The following is a 19,534-nucleotide window of genomic DNA, read 5'->3' on the forward strand; positions in this document are numbered from 1 at the left end:
ATGAATTATAATTTTCATTTTGGAACACTTTTCCCACAATCAAGGGTTCATTAAAGAAATGAATATAAGTTTGAAATTTGTATTTTAATTTAGATAGCTATTAGTGTATTTAATTGAGTTTCAGTAAATTAATAAATTTATCTGGTTACAAAATTTAGAACGAGGATTTATTTAACTCGGGAACAAATTACCTAAACTCATTAATATGTACATTTTCTTGTCTTTTCATTCGAGCGTCACTGATATGTATGATTGATACTCCAATAGAAAGGAAACGTCCATTGTGAATATTATAAAAACGCTGAAGATAAATAACCAAATCTAATTTTGCTAGAGAATTCGGATGATTGTTTTTTACGGCACAATAAACATGATAAATAAACCATTAAATTTCAATTTACAGTGTAAGATCAATGTCAGAAAAATGTAAACGTTTTTGTATGGAGCTGAGAAAACGGGGATGGGGGAGGTTTTACAGAGCCGTTTCTCAGTTTTGTGCCGAATACCCCAAAAAAAATGAGTAATACATTGAACGAAAATAGCTTTTTTACATCAACTTAAATTAAACATTGATAGCTATCTAAATTAAAACACAAATTTCAAATACATTTTTATCCTTGAATGAACACCTGATTGTGGGAAAAGTGTTTCAAGATGAAATTGACATTGCACAAAATATAGCTATGTTAATATATTTAGGAAACACCACGGAGAGTTTCAGTATAATTTTATTTATATATCCAATGAACTTATTTCATTTCAGGCTCTTACATTCAGTAATGAAATCAAAATGATATAATACTGTAAAGCTTATGAAAATAAATCCTATAAGTTTGAATAAGATTGCAACAACAAATGGATAATTCCACAGATAAGATGAGTTACAGTAATAATGACAATAAGAATGTAGAATATGGTGAACTATTGTGTAAAGACACCCAAGACATTGAGAAAGGTCAATTAAGTAGTAATGAGAACGATACTGATGTCATAGTAATAGACGAGAGGGACCACAACATGCTGTACAAAGCTTCCGACCATCCTCCTATATATTTGACTATATTTTGTGGTATTCAGGTAATGTTAGACAAGTATACATACTGTTTTGTTCAATATTATCTTATATTATCATTTCATGTATTTTAAGTTAGTTATCAAAGGTACCAGGCTTATAATTTAGTACGCCAGACGCGCGTTTCGTCTACATAAGGCTCATCGGGGACCCTCATATCAAAATATGTATAAAGCCAAACAAGTACGAAGTTGAAGAGCATTGAGGATCCAAAATTCCGAGAAAAAAATGTGCCAAATACTTATAAGTAATTTGATAATTTTAGAGAGTCGTTTGCTCAACCGTATTTCCAAATAAAGACCAAAAAACAGCAGAATATTACATAATTATTTCAGTTATCTAATAAAGAAATCTCAAACCTCAATTCTTTGTGACGTAATCGGTACAGCAATTCAATGGATCGAATGCTCTATTCCCATTGTATAGACAATAATAATAGTATAACAGGTGTAGCTATAGTTATAAAAGGTATCAGGATTACAATTTAGTTCGCCAGACGCTCGTTTCGTCTACATAAGACTCATCAGTGACGCTCATATCAAAATATTTATAAAGCCAAACAAGTACATAGCGAAAGAGATGATCCAAAATTCAAAAAAGTTGTACCAAATACGGTTAAGGTCATCTTTGCTAGGGATAAGGAAATCCTTAGTTTTTCGAAAAAATCAAAGTTTTGTAAACAGGAAATTTATAAAATGACCATATTTTTGATATTCATGTCAACACCGAAGTGTTGACTACTGGGCTGGTGATACCCTCGGGGACGAAACGTCCACCAGCAGTGGTATCTCGTAGCATTTGAATGAGGACGAACGGAGGATATATTGACATAAAAAGTATGTATATATCAACCTTGAACATTGTATTCGGTCGATATACTTTTTTTCAGGCCAACAAGGTCAAGTTCATAGTATTTGTTTTAGAATTGTTGTCGTCTGAAATACCTCTTCTGGTTTTTCGAGTGTGTAATTTAGATATTACTGTTTTTCGGTAGCACGTTGACGAATAACCAAAACAGACCATACTTTTTAAAATTACTTATATTATAATCATTTAAGATATGATTTGGTAAATGCATTTGTATTAAGCTTATAATTGGTAAATTTCATGTACCCTGTATGATGTTGCATATAATATCAAAATGTTACTTGAAAAAAGAATTAATAAATATTGTGATAACATTCACTTGAACCTGATTTCTTACATGATAGTCAAACTTTCATTGCTGTATGCACATGCAATTGCTTTTACTCTAGAATTATCAATAGCTAATTTATTTTTTTGTATGTATAGTTATAATTTTTTTTTATATCTATTTATCTTTAAGCACACACTCGTGTCGCTGTCTGGAGTAATTGCAGTATCCCTGCTGGTTGTTGATGTGACATGCGCGACATTAGACGAGAATATCAAAACAACTTTACTCAGCTCCACAATGTTTATGTGTGGCATCTGTACAATTTTAATGTCACTTGTCGGATCAAGGTACTGATATTTTAACTTGTGTTAGGAAAGTTCGAAACATTATACACTGTATGTAACTCTAGATTTGATACGTTATCGAAAACTAATTATCTAGTTAGAAGTAATATCTACAAAAACTAATCAGTGAACAAAATGTTTAATGTGATTTTGCTGCAATAAGATTTGTCTGGTTATTGTTGATGGATGTGTAAATGCACAGTAACGTCAGGTCTAATAGTACTAATCATTGTCAGATGCCCAGTTTCATAACAAAAACATATTTTTGATTGATTACTTTTAACAAATCAGTGAAATTTTGTGTTTTTCTTTCGCTAGCGGTACCATAAAAATATATTTCCGGCAAAATAATAATTTCATCGTGGAATAAAATATTACCTGCATCTCATTTGACGAATTTTAATAGTATCCGAAGTGGTAGTGACCAAAATGTTTCATGTAAAAACATAAACGATAGTATTAGCATAAAGTCATATGTTAAATTGTGAAAAACTTAAATGTATGTAAGATGATATTGATCTTACCAAATATAAATAACCTACTACATGCAATAACCTGTTTTATAGTGTTTAAATATCATATTGATCTTCAAGATATTCAAAAACTTTTACTGAAACAAAACATTTTGATAAAATGACATACAGTGGAAATGCTTTTGCAGAGGCATAATCGCTTGTTTAGGGATAAAAAAACCTCGATTTCATTGCCAAACTGTACTTCTTTGGTATTAATTATTGGTGACGGATATTTTGATCAACGTTTAAAATTATATTCTAACAACATCCATATTTTACTTTTACTTTGATATGACTATGTAATCGTATTACATAATTATATTTTTAGATTACCATTACTACAAGGCGCTGCTGGGGATTTCCTTATTCCACTTCTAGCTATGCAAGTTCTAGATCCAACTAAATGTGATGTTCGTAGCGTTTTGAATGGTATCTTATAATTTCTTTGTAAATGTTATTTTCAGAAACGTTCTTAAATACTGATGTCTGATTTCAAATTGAATATTTCACAATCAAAATGAATACATGGGAATTGCAATTATACAAAATGAAAAATCAGTAAATTCATTAAACATCGAAAAAAGCATTGTTTCCTCAAATTAACTTCTACGTTGTCTCGGTGATTTTCAATATTTATCCTTTAATAACAATACACAAGCTGTTTAAAAGATCAATAACAAATGAGCCGACTTTCGACTGAAAACAAAATTCTTTCTTTTAAGATTTCAACAGTTCCACTACAGCACCAAACATCAGTTTTGACGACGCTGTGTACCAGTATGACTTTATTGTGAATAACATTCGAGACGTATGTATAATAAATTTACAAAATATCAAGACCAAAGTTAGAATTTAATGATCCTTTTTGCAATATAATTATGCAGCATTGCATCCTTTTCAATGGACTTGTCAATCACTCCGGCCGGTAAAATCAAGATTTATGTAAGCATGACAATCAAACTGGTGGGAACATTAGTATGCACACACATATATACCCGTATAAAGTTGTGTACCGGATCTATATATTTAAGCGCCATATGTAAAAATAAATTTAATTTTGTTAATTCAAGGACATGGATAATATTGACTGTTAATATAACTGTCACACCGATTTATAACTCTTTCATTCATTCAACAGAAAAACAGAGAAATTTAGTTTTTTTTCAAAATAAAATTTGTATAATACTTGCATCTAATTCGGATACTTAATGTAAACGAGTATCTCAACACTTGTTTTGCTTGAACCAATGAAGAAGAATTAAAGGATATATTGTTGCTGTTAATTGCTTCAACATACGTAAAACTTTAAAGAAGCAGTCCCATTTAAGACCGACAAGGAAATCAACCCATTTTTTTAAGGTACCTAGTTAACAATACACCGGCATAGATGTGTCCTTAGTGGACACGTCCTTATGTGAATGATTTGAATATATATATACTCACTTTTACTTTAAAGTTTATTTGATGGTCGTTCCCTTACTCATAGTTTCTATTTTCAGTCCTACTTTAGAACCACATTAAAATCGACTCTTATTATAGTTACAGGGGAGTTTAATAGCTGCAGGCACCTGTCAGTTTCTTATTGGAGCAACCGGAATAGTCAGCTTACTGTTGAAATTCATTGGACCAATTACCATTGTCCCTACATTGTTTCTAAGTTGTGTCTTTATAGTTCGTGCATGTGTAAAGTTTGCAAAAGTTAACTGGGGAGTTGCAATGATGTGAGTTAGTTTTGTATTTATTTGATATTGATTGATGAATTTATCCTGCAAATCATGATTTTCGTATTTTCAATAAATCCCAATTGTATGAGGGATGTATAGTAATAAAGGGGAATAATTTGATAGAATAAATCTAACGGAAAATCTATACAAAGTATAAAGCAAATCAGCAATTAAAGATATAAATTTAATCTACCACAGTTAGATATCTGTTTAAGTTTTTGATTAGTTTAGCATAGATTGGTTGCCTATAATTTGCTAAATTTACAGCGGCAAGTATTTCATGCTTATTCAGGACAACAATTTAACGCTCCAACTTATATTAAGGATCTACATATTGTGCCGTCCAGGAAGGAGCGATTTTTGTTTACATTGCAGATACGCTATTTAGTAATTAGATAAATATTGAACCTTTTTAGAGTTCATATTAAAGTGATAATTTGAAGACAAACCATAAATGGTGTATAAATCAAATGGCGAAGCATTTCAAAAAACACTATTGTCTCGTGGGGAATGTGCCAAAGACACAACAACCCGACCATAGAAAAAATCAACAGCAGAAGGTCACCAACAGGTCTTCAATGTAGCGAGAAATTCCCTCACCCGGAGGCGTCCTTCAGCTGGCCCCTAAACAAATATATACTAGTGCAGTGATAATGAAAGCCATAATAATTTCCAAATTGTACACAAGAAACTAAAATTAAAATAATACAAGACTAACAAAGACCAAAAGCTCCTGACTTGGGACAGGCGCCAAAATGTGTCGGGTTTAAACATGTTGATGAGATCTTAACCCCCCCTATACCTCTAGCCAATGTAGAAAAGTAAACGCATAGCAATACGCACATTTCAAATTCAGTTCAAGAGAAGTCCAAGTCTGATGTCAGAAGATGTAACCAGAGAAAATAAACAAAATGACGATAATACATAAATAACAACAGATTACTAGCAGTTAACTGACATGCCAGCTTCAGACTTCAATTAAACAGATCGAAAGATTATGATTTCATCATATGAATATGAGGCACAATCCCTACCGTTATGGGTTTAGTATCATACCATCATAACATATATGAGAAGAACATAACCCATGTCATGCCAACAACTGTTTTTTTAATAAATGTGTTTAGTTCCGATGCAAAGACCCTATACGTGAATCAATATTAACGCCAAAATATGCAATCTTTAATGACCTGACAACAGTATCGTTACTATTTCCCTTCTTAATAAGCTTAAGTCTATTTTAAGGTTTTGTTAGTTTCTGGGGTGAATACTGACATTTTTGTACTTTATAAAGAATATTTCCATAAGAAATTGTATGTGACATACCTTTACGTATAAGAAGTCTGCATGTTCAGCTATATTTACGAATGATTTCCTTAAACCGATGATAAAATATTTAGTGAATGTTTTGACTAGTTTGTGATATCGAAAACCCTGGTGTAATAATATTTTCAGTAATACATAAGTTTCTCTCATTAAAATCTACATTGTTACATACACAGCGAATCGTACAAGTTCAGATATATAAACACCGTAAGATGGTGACAAGGGAACGTCACCATCTAAACATGGATAATTAACGACAGGAAATGAAAAATCTCTTTTATCATAAATTTTAGTATTAAGCTTTCCGTTAGTGATATAGATATCAAGATCGGGGAAAGACCATTGGTCCTTGTTAGTATTAGCTTTATCTAAAGTAATTTGAACAAGATACATTTACTATGTATTTACAGGGTTGTTGTGATTGCTCTAGTTTTATCGTTATACCTAAGTCACCGTAAGACACCAATACCATTATGGACAAAGAAAAAAGGTTTCCATATTCTATGGTTTCCTTTGCATCAAGTCTATTCAGTAAGTTTTATGAGAATACATATATATGTTAGTTTTGCTAGTTTTCTATACAATTCAGGATATGTAGAATGATTACCAATGAGACAACTTTTATTCTGAGCGGTTAACCCTGGCCTAAACTGGAACAATGGTGTTACACACAACTGAAAAATCTACTGTGAATTCCGTTGTAAATAGCTTAATTTTTATTGCTTTTCCTGCAGCCAAGGCTCCGTGTTGAAAGCCGTACCTTGACCTATAATGGTTTTCTTTTATCAATTGTTACTTGGATGAAGAGTTGTCCCATTAGTACTCATACCACATTTTCCTATATCTATAGTCTTGTTTATGTTGCATTTTATGTATGAAAAAATTAAATCACAAAAGAAAACCTGTTTATTTTTGTCATATAGCTTATAAAACACTATTGCACCACCTGACATGTTCTTCAATGAGTGACAAGAAAGGTGTTATAAGTGGAGATGGATATCCTACCAATCCGGGCCACCTAGAATCTCTAATTTTTGCTATGGTTTGTGTTGATCAGCCTTTTGTTTTCCATTAGTGTTTTGAAAACTGTTTATCTTTATTTTTCGTCGTTTTTAGTTTTTTCAATGACGTTTTCATGTTTCTTTTTATTGACTTTCTCTACTTTTTTGCCTCTTAAATATTAACAATTTTATAGTTAAACAGATTATGGTTTACTTAATACAATGAAACTTGTCTATAAGTATTCTTTTGTTTTTTCTATAAATGCTGAGTTTATATGTAAGTATTATATAAGGAGAAAAATAAAACCAAATGCAAATGTAGTTAAGGGTGTATTAAGGTGAAATTCAAAAAATTCAAAAATTAAAATTGACACTATAAGTCGCAGACATGTGACAGAGTTGTCAAGCCACAACTGGACATTTGGAAATTTTCAGCTAGAGTTTGGGCTTCATAACTGGAGATTTTTAATCGACCTTTTATCGACGTTCGCAATGTTTTTTGTGTGTGTTTAAACTCCATACATGTATCTTCCTTTTGTGCTAACAAAGCAATGATACCTTTAAACACCTGCATAGTCATTTTTACTTGATAAAACTGGAAGGGGTTTTCAATTATTTATTATTATGTATAATTCAATATTAAGTGATAATCCATCAAACATAGTTGGCAAAAAGAATATCTGTTGAAGCCAAGTTGTCGACTTTTGACACCACTACTAAACATGCTAGTAACAGAAGATGTTGAAATGACATACATTTGTAGTGGGCTTTCTGCTGGGTAGCTGTCTATGTTCAATTCAAGTAAGGGCCCGATAGCTAAAGCAGTGCACCTTTTGAAATCAGATCTCCAAGCAGAGTTGCATTTGGTTAGATACTTGGTTTTCTTTAATTTACTGCTTGGGTATTTGGTGATAACACGCAGTTTGCATTTTGTCAAATTTAAGAATTGTCCAAGACAAACATACTCATATAGGTATTCCATTGGCCTGGATATTCAAGCCATAAATATCATATTTGAGTTGATTTCATTCGTATTTGAGGTTCAGCATCAAATTAATTAAAGAATGAAGTCGTTGTTTATACAACTAATCTCTTGTCACTATTTCAGTTCTAATCATCCAGGTTAATTCCCTATTTTTTCTTTGACACAAAATCAAAAAAAAAAGAAATGGTGACTTCTGGTTTATCTGACTTTTCCAATATCAATTTTCTTAGTTTCTCGGAAATCTCTCTCTGTATTCAAATTTTATAATCAAAAATGTCTATTGAAAATTTTTTAGGTTGACATTTTCAAAAAGCCGAAGATTTCAAATTTTAACAGGAGGGACGGAAGAGGGTATGAAAACCTGGAGATTATGACTCCCATCGGAAGAATCACACTGTCGGAAGAGCATTAGTTAAGGAACAAAATAAGCTTAAAATATTAAAAGGGTCATGGAGCTCCTTTTCGGGATATTTGATTTTTAAAATATGGCCGGGAAAAGCTGACTCGGACTTTTATCTTATATCTTGCATTGGTATTATTTGGGTCTCAAGTCAGAAGAAAAAATAAAAAAACCTGCTTAAAATTTGGCAAATGACCTATGAGCTATTTTAAAGTCTTATAAGAAGACTAATTGAGTTATATTGGGCAAAACATTTTACCTTGTATCGAATGGTAAAAAAAAATCTGACAAAATTGAGGAGGTCCGGTATTGGCTGATTTTGGCCTCAAATTACAGGTTTATCTGAAGAAAGATGTTTGACATTTTTTAAACACTAAAGTGGCTATTTCAATTGATTCATTTAATTGACGTAAAATATCTTAACTGATTTAGTCATTAAAACACCCCAATTCAAGTTTAATTTAAACAAATATATCCCAAAAAATCACTTTTCATATGGTTTTGTCAAAAATAAATGTGGCTGCATACGTGTTCATCATCAACCTTTATATATGTTATGTATTATCATCAAATACAACTTACATTTCAATATCAAGAATGAACACAAAGCGGCCACTTTCATTTAAGACGGAAACAGTCTAAAATTTAATTCAAGTGCTAAAATTGTTAAGAATTCAGTAGTGAATTATATAAGCATGATGTAATGATGCTATTACCCGTTATCTGTGCATTGCATTGTCCAAAACTGCTAATATCTATATAGCAGAAGCATTCTCCTTTTAATAAATAACTAAAAGTTTTCATTTTAACAATTTTGTAAAACTGCTATATTTTGGTGCCAAAAAGGGGTCTTACTGGACCCACTCCTTCCAAAACCACACCTTAGTACATCCTTAAGGTTGAATTAAAGATAAGTCGTTGTGTAAATGGGACGAATGATCATGTTTCTTGTTATTTTCATGGACATTTTATTATTTATTTATATTTTCTTTTTGGAATCAACCACCCAGTGTCATAAATACAGATGATTAAGCGATCTGTCATATCGGACCGGGTATCATACTGAGACCCCTATACCCTTCAGTTCGAAACTTAAATGTAAGGTTGATATTAGTGAATGATACCAGGGTTGATATGAAAAAGGACATGTTTTACTCTTATCATATACTACCGACTTGCAAACTAACTCATGCAGACTAATACATGTATGGGTATCAGCTTTGGTACTAATTTATCGCTAGTTATTTTTTTGCTCTTTGTACATGTACAATAGCATCATGAGAGTAATATTTGAAAACTATACCGGTATATTTTGATGTTTTTGTTAACAGATTTTAATAGCAATATTAGTTGGATGGCTGGTTTGTGGAATCATGACAGCAGCGGGTGCGTTCGAACCAGATGATATTTACGCAAGAACAGATTCCCGATTAGATGTTATAAGAGACGCAGCATGGTTCAAATTTCCATATCCAGGTAAACAAGTCTTCATTGAACAAGATTACTATCAATACCTCATAATAATCATGTCTCTCTTTTTCAAATATTGCCTACATTCTTTTTTGCTGACCTAGATATATGATATTTGGAGAATACCATTGCATATTGTTTAGGAATTTGTATCTAACATGTTGCAAAAAACTACTTATTGCTAGCATTATTTAAAATATGCGTGGGAAGTCATAGTAAATTCAGTCCAGTCACTCACAAATAGTACCTAATATATTTATTGAATTTGGTTCTCGTAGTAGAAATTAAAGCGATAAAACCAATACATCAATTAATTTATAATTTTTTCCACTATTAACACGATTAAATATATATCCCTGGGCTGACTTGGGTGTAGAAATAAGATCACCCTGACTTCCCATTACACAGTAACACCCTGTCAGATGTGCGGGATCTATAAATGCACAACTAATGTTGTTAAGAAAGGAACGCACCAGCTCATGTGCTCGTTACATACACAAACTCTCTCACTAACAATTTTTGGATACTTTAGACACTTATTGTAAGTTAAAATATTCCTCCCTACCAGCCATGCCATTATTTGTAAATTTACTTCATTCACTTTTTAACATTTTGAAGAATATGTGTTTGAATTTGTTTTGATTTTAAATCAGTATTAATGAAATATTTGCCTCAGGAATTATCATTTTAACCCAGAACACTTAATAATATACAATTTGTGTATCTTCCTTAGGGCAGTTTGGAAGGATATCATTTAGCACCAGTGTATTTGCCGGTTTTATGATCGGAACAATCACTTCAATACTTGATTCCATTGGTGACTATTATGCATGCGCAAAGATGTGTAACCTCCCGCCTCCTCCTGCACACACTGTCAACAGAGGGATAGCAATAGAGGGATTTTGCAGTTTGATAGCAGGGTTTCTGGGATGTGGGCACGCAACCACGACCTATGGTGGAAATATTGGCGCAATTGGAGTCACAAGAGTAAGATCGAATTTACATTTTTATATCTTTTTCTGATGACCTTAACATCTTATTTAACAGTTATAAGACACATTGAAAACGTATCTATGCTATCGTGATCAGTCGTTTTTAAAATATATGGAAACACTAAAAAGTATTATCATTATGTACGTGATGTTCTGACTAAGTATTAGTGAACATTTTCTGTACATTAGATAAAATTGAAATTTGCAATTCACATATAACTGTATTCTAGCAAGAAAATTAAAGCAGAAAAATACACTCAAAATACTTATTAACATAACAACAAATGCCAACGAAGTTTTTTTTTTAATATTATTCCCAATGACAATTTATTTATAGTTCTATTCTTACATTGTTCATCTAGGTTGCCAGTCGAGATGTCTTTATTGCCACTGGGGTTATATATTTTATATTTGGACTTATAGGGAAGATATCAGCTGTTTTTCTAATAATCCCTTACCCTGTACTTGGCGGTGCTCTTATTGTAATGTTTGGTATGTTCAACGGTGTTGTACTGTCAAATCTACAGGTGGTATCACTAAGTTCTACCAGAAACCTTGCTATCATAGGGACAGCTATCCTGTTTGGATTAATGATACCATATTGGTTGGAGACAAATCCTGATGCAATACAAACAGGTAAACCATATATGTCTACAAAAAACTTAACATCAAAATGCGGTCTACCGAGTAAGACTTTTCTCCGGCCAGTTTGTACTAACATCAGCAACACAAAGTATGCCAAATGTGGAATGGAAATTGATTGTTTCCCGGAACACACGAAACCACACAGTTTATTCTAAAAAGGGCTCTTGTTGCTCTTGCTTTAGTGTTGAATATTGTTCTTTAATTGTGCTTTTTGATTTCTGTATGTCTGGATTGTTCGTGTTAGTAACTTTGTTGTGTAACCTTAACGCGATTCAATTTCCTAATTTCACATTCGTTTAGGTTTTGATGTTTCAGCTAATTTTATGACCAATGGTTTACGTAATTTGTATATCTTAAAATATAAGGTAAGACAACAGTCAATGAATAATGCTCTATTGTGTGATCCCTATCACAAAGTCCTAAACTTACTTTTTTCAACTTAAAGGAGTAAACACGACGAGTGTTACATGTGTAGGCGGATCTGCCCACATTTCCAGCAGTTCACCAATGTTTATTGAGGGGTTCGTGTTGTGTTTTGTAGACTGTTGTGTGTTTTTATTTTCGTTTGTCGTTTTTCGTTTATTGCTATTGTTTTTAAAATATGTTATCAACTTTTGTGTTGCGTTTTGTATCTTCTGCTTCCCTTTTGCTTTAAGACTAAAAATAAAAGAAATACAGTTGATTGGTGGCCTATTTTTTTTTTAATGCATATAGGTTAAGATTACATTTCTTTCCAATATTATGAAACATGAATATTGTCATGCAATACTATGATACATATGATGATTATTTAAAGGATCTACATCAAGAGATGGTGTAATAAAGATGTTATTAGTCAATCCAAATCTTTGTGGAGGTGTTGTGGCTTGTCTTTTAGACAACACAGTGAGAGGTAAGACGATTTAATTACTGAATAAATCAACAAGATTTTGCTTGTTCTAGATATAAGGTGGTGTAAGCCCTTTACATATATGTAACATTTTAAAGACAATCCACAACTAAATAACGAAAAGACTTCCAACTGTCAATCTTTTACAATAAACTTATTAAGTATATATCTCGAGAACGAGATTGAATCAGAACAACACATTTTACATCAAACCCAAAAGAATAAAAAGGATATAAAACAAGCACATATTGAAATTTGTTGATAAACTAAGGTCCATTGGCATATATTTGTAGTTTTGAAATCGTCTTGTATATTCAGGGAGTAGGCTCTTTAAAATGGGTAAAAACTTAATTTGACCACTGTATTTGAGAGATTATTTCATATTTAATGTTATGAAAGATGAAGGAAAAAAATCAGTTGGCAATTTCGTTCAGAAAAAAAACCCAAACAATATTTTGTCATATTTATGCACAGTGTGTAGAACTAAATGAAATTCAAAATGGAAGTGAGGAATGTGTCAAAAATACATCATCAAATCAAAGAAAAAAAAACAAGCCGAAGGCCACAAGTAGGTCTTCAATACAGCGAAAAAATCCCGCACCCAGAGTGGTCCCTAAACAATATGTACTAGGTCAGTGTTAATGGACGTCTTACTCAACTCCGAAATATATAACAGAACCTAGAATTAAAAAAAAAATGCAGGACTAACAAAAGCCAGGGCTTCCTGACATGGGACAGGCGCAAAACTGCGGCGGGGAAGACATGTTTTTGAGATTTCGACCCTCCCCTTTACCTCTAGCCAATGTAGGGGGAAAACACACTGTAATATGCAGTTCAGAATACACGTCCAATGACAGAAAAGGTAAAAAATGAAACTTAACAAAATGACAATGATACATAAATTAAAAAAGAACTACTATCAGTTATTGACATGCCAGCTCTAAATCTCAATTAAACTGATTGACCAATTATGTGTTCCTCATTTGAATATGCAGCACAATCCCTCCCGTTAGGGTTAAGTATCATACCATCATAAATTATATGAGAAGATCATAACCCGTATCATTTCAACTAATGTTTTTATAATAAATGTGTTTATTTTACCCTATAAGTGAATCCATATTAAAGCCAAAATATGCCATTTTTAATGACATGACGACAGTACCGTAACTATATTCCTTTTAAGTAAGTCTTTTTAAAGGTTTTGTTAGCTTTTGAGGTTAATGTCGGCATTTTTGTGCTTTGTAAAGAATTTTCCCATAGGAAATGGATGTGATTAACTTGAACGCATGAGATGTCTGAATTTTGATTTATATTTACGAATAATGTCTTTGTACCGATGATAAAATTAAGTAAATGTGTTGGCTAGTTTGTGATTTGCGAAAACCGTACTGTTATAATTTTTCTGTAATACATACTTTTTATTGCTAAAATATGCTATCTTCAATTATGTGTACGACAAGGGAACGTCACCATAACAAAAAGTATAATTAACGGTAGGTAATGAAAAATCATAAATTTGGTATTAAGCTTCCCATTAATAATAAAGGTATCAAGAACCAGGAAAGGGATTTGTTCATTGTTAGTATTAGCTTAATTTAAAATTAGTTCATCAGGATAAATCTCTTAAGTGTTTACTGAAGTCTTTATTATTGAGAGCCAATATATAATCCAAATATCTGAAAGTATTTTTTTTTATAAGATGTTGTTTCGATGTGTTGTTTGCTAATTTAAGGAATAAATACAGAAACAGGTGTGCAATAAGTGGTGCACAGTCAGTCCCCATCATAATTCCGATAACTTGACGATAATCAGCTAGCTAGCTAGCTAGCGCGCAGTATCTTCAAAGCGAACAAAAATGGTATCTAGTAAAATTCAAGTCTAGATCTTTATCACCCCATTAGTTGATACACAAAAAATGAAAAGAGACTACGATGTCATTAATAGCAATGATGGATTGTAGCGTTAATCCCTGATTCATATAAAAAAGAAATCAGGTATGCACCAATATGGTATTTGTTTTCCCTAAATATTTCTTTGCACCTATCCAGTAATTAAGAAATAAATTCCATCATGTCATACTCGATGCTCATTTTAACATGGGTAGGCATTATATTTGTCGATATTTTACACTGAGCGTTAGCGAGGTGTACAATGTGGTCAAATATAATGCCTACCCATGTTAAAATGAGCATAGAGCATGACATGAAGGAATTATTTCGATTCTAACATGACAAACAGAATATATATTTATAGGTCGAAGCTTATGAAAATAACGTAAGACTGTTTGGCTGTTCCCGTTTCCTCCCCGAGGAGTCTGTATATTACATTTCCTATTTGATAAGTTTAAAAACTTTGACCAGGATAAATATATGGTGTTTGATAAAAATATATAATAAAAGGTAATGTTAGCTGCTTAAATGTAAATATTTATAAAGATAACGATGGAAATAACGTTAATATAAAAAGTCCGTGCGCATGTGCCAACCATATTTTTTGTGCTCATTAGAACACGGCCATGTTAACAAAGCATAATAAGGACGTCATATTAGAATTATGATTTTAAAACAAAAGATATATTGATCGCTAATTTGATGGAAAACACTTTACGTTTGTACAGTGTATTAAGAAATTAACTTTTATTTTACAAACGTAAAAATATGCAACACAAGAAATTCTAATCGACATGTAAACTGAATGGTACTTCAGTTAAATTAATTCATAAACTGTTTTTAGGAACACTAGAGGAGAGGGGTATAGCTGCTTGGCAAAAAATGGTAGACGACAAAGCAGACGACAAAGCAGACGTGAATGACGAGTACGATTGTGATGCTAGTTTCTACGATATTTATATTCCAGAAAATTGGAAACAATCTAAGCTTGTTCAAATTTTACCGTTTCTTCCATCATATAAAAAATGAAATTTTAGACGTTTCCATAAGTTGATATAAGCCACCCAAGGGTATCCTTTATACTTGACAGTAAACCCAGTAACTTTTATTAGATACAGTATCTGTTCCCTGGAGTAACTTTTCATGTTCTTGAAATTTTGTCAGTTTGTATGCTAAGAGTTGTTTCTCTGATCGATTAATATGTATGAATGCATAAACGGTTTCCTGTGTTTGGTAAAAAGGAAAATCACAAAAATTCTAAACTCAGAGGAAAATCATTCGGAAAGTCTATAATCACATAGCAAAATCAAATAAAAAAAGGCATCAAAAACAAATGGACAAGAACTGTCATATTCCTTACTTGGTACAGGCATTTTCAAATGTAGAAACAATTGGTGTTGCTGCCGGCTTACCATATTTATTTTTTTTATACTTGAACGAGCATCCTCCGGCAGCTATATTTTTACACCAGTGAAACTTTCGTTTTGTATGTATCCAAGATTGATGCAAAGAAGTGAAATTTCCATGCTTTCATTTTTATTTGTTGTACTGTTGTAATGATCCAGTAAGAAAAGTCCTTTGCTATGTTTTTATTGACATTTGTCTGCCAAAACTGCGGAATCAAAATCGAAATTAAGAAATATACCCCAAAGTATACCGTAGCTAGGTATAACTCATTTTCCAGTTTGGGGCTATATACATGTGAATAATTTCAGTTATATGAGATCTCCAATATAAAAAAAAAGATGTGGTATGATTGTCAATGAGACAACTATCCACAAAAGATCAAAATGACACAAACATTAACAACTATAGGTAACCGTACGGCCTTCAACAATGAGCAAAGCCCGTATCGCATAGTCAGCTATAAAGGGCCCGGATAAGACAATGTAAAACAATTCAAATGAGAAAATTAACGGCCTTATATAGTAAAAAAATTAACGAAAAACAAATATGTAACACATAAACAAACGACAACCACTAAATTACAGGCTCCTGACTTGGGACAGACACATAACTACTAGTAAATAATGTGGCGGTGTTAAACATGTTAGCGGGATCATAACCCCCCCCCCCCCCCTAACCTGGGACAGTGGTATAACAGTACAACATAAGAACGAACTATTAAAATCAGTTGAAAAAGGCTTTTGATAACTATTTACACCACTGGGTCGATGCCACTGCTGGTGGACGTTTCGTCCCCGAGGGTATCACCAGCCCAGTAGTCAGCACTTCGGTGTTGACATGAATATCAATTATATGGTCATTTTTATAAATTTTCTGTTTACAAAACTTTGAATTTTTCGAAAAACTAAGGATTTTCTTACCCCAGGAGTAGATTACCTAAGCCGTATTTGGCACAATTTTTTGGAATTTTGGATCCTCAATGCTCTTCAACTTTGTATTTGTTTGGCTTTTTAACTATTTTGATCTGAGCGTCACTGATGAGTCTTATGTAGACGAAACGCGCGTCTGGCGTATAAAATTATAATCCTGGTGCTTTTGATAACTATTCTCATCAGATAGATAAACAAAAAGTGGACGTGGCCGGGTACTTATACATCCCTACACAAAAATACACAATGAACAAATCTGAGAGTACTTGCAGTTATCTGACAGCTAGTTCAAAGCCACTAACAACTAATAAAAAAATCATGCATCTAAGATTAAAAAAAATGTCTGTAGTAAATTGTCGGTTTTATATAACCTATATTACTTGGAATCATTAGGTCGCGTATTGTGGTAAGAGAACGAAGACAGACTGATGGTCAATGAACGTGGTTTAGAAAGATACAGTTATCAATCAGCGTAAGTATGATGCATTGCATCTGCAATAGTGGTGGATCCAGGGGTTTCCTGGTTTTGGAACCCCCTTTCATTTTGACGATCAATGCATTTGAATGGGGACATACAGTTGGATCCTTCCTATCGAAGGTCGGTGGTTTTATGGGATCACTCCCGTCTCCGGCTTCATCAATCAATGAGAACTGACTGCCACGAAATATTCTAAATGCGGTTAATAAAAGTGGCGTTAAAACACCAAATATGTAATCAAATTACAGCTGGATTCCACTTTATCCAAGGTTAGGAGCCCATAAAATGACTTGTTAAAATATTTTCAGGTATTTTTTTGCGTATATAAACTGATGCAAATGAGTCCACTCTAGTTAAAAGTATGTCCCGCTCCGGAGCACATGATTCTTTTCCAGTTTTCAGTATATCCTTTTCCGAAAAACATTATCAGTCCAGTCCTGTTGTTAGTATGTCCCTTCTATGAGCACCTGAGTCCATTGCGGTTTTTAATGGGATATACATGTACTTATAGTAAAATCCTAAAAGTTTTCTGTGTAGTTTTGTGGAACGTCGTTTCCTGTCCGTCCTTTATTGAGATTGTGTTGTCAGGTTTTTTCTACTTACTGTTTTGATTGATCCTGTTAAATTCTGACGGAATATAATAAGCACTGAGATAATATCGACTACAAAGTTTTGATATATAAATCAGAAATAAAACAATACATTATGTTCATGTCAAATCATAAGATAAGTATACTTTAAAACAGTATTCTGAATAAATAACCGAATATTCGGTTTTCAAAAGCAGAAATAGAAGGGAAGAGAGAGGGATCTGCCTCATAGTGCAAAATGGGCGATGAAAAAGTCAGATAAAGTGAGAAAGATAAACTACGCAAATAATACACTATATACATGAAATTTGAAACACTTTATATTTAAGTATCGACAGGACGTAGGACCATTGTAAACAAATGGATACAGCTGTTTATTATTTTCAATTGCAATTTATAATTAGTATCCCTCATAAAAAAGCAGTTAAAAGGACCAATTAGTTTACATGAATATATACAATGTAATGTATTGTATCAACAGCCATATTAAACGAAACACAGCAAAACAGTACAAAAACAAAGAAAGTATTTAAAGAGTCTTATACATCAAAACAGTAAAAAAAAAAATAGAAAAACTTCAAACCAAAGAAACCAGTCAAGCAACAATCGATATTAAAAATTATAAGTTTACTTAACTATAGTTTATAATAAAGTCTTTGACATTAATTATTTCTTAGAATAAAATACAAATAATAAACAATTAAAGACATGTAAATGCAATTCACGCAAGATGAATTTAATTGATAAATGAATTCTGATTTCTTGAACGGATTATTTTTCAATTCTTCGAAGAAAGACATTGATAGCTATATATGAAGTAGATTTAGCCATGTTTCAGACACAATACAAAAAAAACCTTATAATTATATTTAACAAAGATTTGTAATTTTAGATAGGTTTAGATCCGTAAATTTACAATTCTTTCATTTCAGAAATGATTTTGACATCAATTTGTTTTCAACGAATTCAAATTGACCGAAAATGATAATTATCAGTTGTATTCGTTTAGCCGAAAGTCCATCACTATGCTTAAATGTCAATCTATTATATTTATTTTCAAATCAGAAGTTTGTAAGGTAATCTTTATATGTCGTGGCTAAACACTGGTTTTTCTCCGCTGTTCAAAACTCATAAATCCATCGACAAAAAACAAAATTGGGTTAACAAACTAAAACTGAGGGAAACGCATTAAATATAAGAGGAGAACAATGGCACAACATTAAAATGTAACACACACACACAGAAACGGACTAAGCATTAGACAAAATCCTATTAGAATAACAAATATAACATAACAACCAAATACATGAATTTGGGATAGATAAGTACCGTGACACGTCTTATAGTAATGTGAATTCACACTCAAAATTAAGAGAAAACAAACGACACAACGGAAACACAACATTGAAATGTCACACGCAGAAACAAACTATAATATAACAATAAAGGACATCATTATTCAAATATTTTAAACCAAGCCAGTTAATATCTGAAATATTTGATGCGGTGAATGGTATCTTATGAAACTCATTCCTGCAATATTATTATTCTTTGGCAAATAAAATAATCATAAAGACCCTTTCCAATATATTTCACAGTTTCAGGAGAGTGATTCAACGTTTTTCAAATGAATAAGAATCCATATTTTATATTTATTTTGCTTTGATCTCATTTAGTTTTAAAATTATCATTCAAGTACTCCTGTGTATGAATAAATCCTAAATTGTTCAATTAGTT

General features: G+C 32.2%; 1 protein-coding gene across 1 annotated transcript; it reads left to right on the forward strand.

The window, feature by feature from the left end:
* The first annotated feature begins 1,017 nt into the window (after nucleotides 1-1,017).
* Nucleotides 1,018-15,427, forward strand: LOC134723824 (solute carrier family 23 member 2-like). The gene is made up of 11 exons (XM_063587371.1): nucleotides 1,018-1,077; nucleotides 2,400-2,557; nucleotides 3,398-3,498; nucleotides 3,792-3,877; nucleotides 4,609-4,790; nucleotides 6,530-6,650; nucleotides 9,837-9,981; nucleotides 10,709-10,962; nucleotides 11,330-11,603; nucleotides 12,409-12,504; nucleotides 15,238-15,427. Exons 1-11 carry the CDS (start codon nucleotides 1,018-1,020, stop codon nucleotides 15,420-15,422), a joined length of 1,662 nt encoding a protein of 553 aa, XP_063443441.1. The 3' UTR covers nucleotides 15,423-15,427.
* Nucleotides 15,428-19,534: the final 4,107 nt, after the last annotated feature.

The sequence above is a fragment of the Mytilus trossulus genome, chromosome 6 (genome assembly GCF_036588685.1).
Source record: "Mytilus trossulus isolate FHL-02 chromosome 6, PNRI_Mtr1.1.1.hap1, whole genome shotgun sequence".
Taxonomy (NCBI): domain Eukaryota; kingdom Metazoa; phylum Mollusca; class Bivalvia; order Mytilida; family Mytilidae; genus Mytilus; species Mytilus trossulus.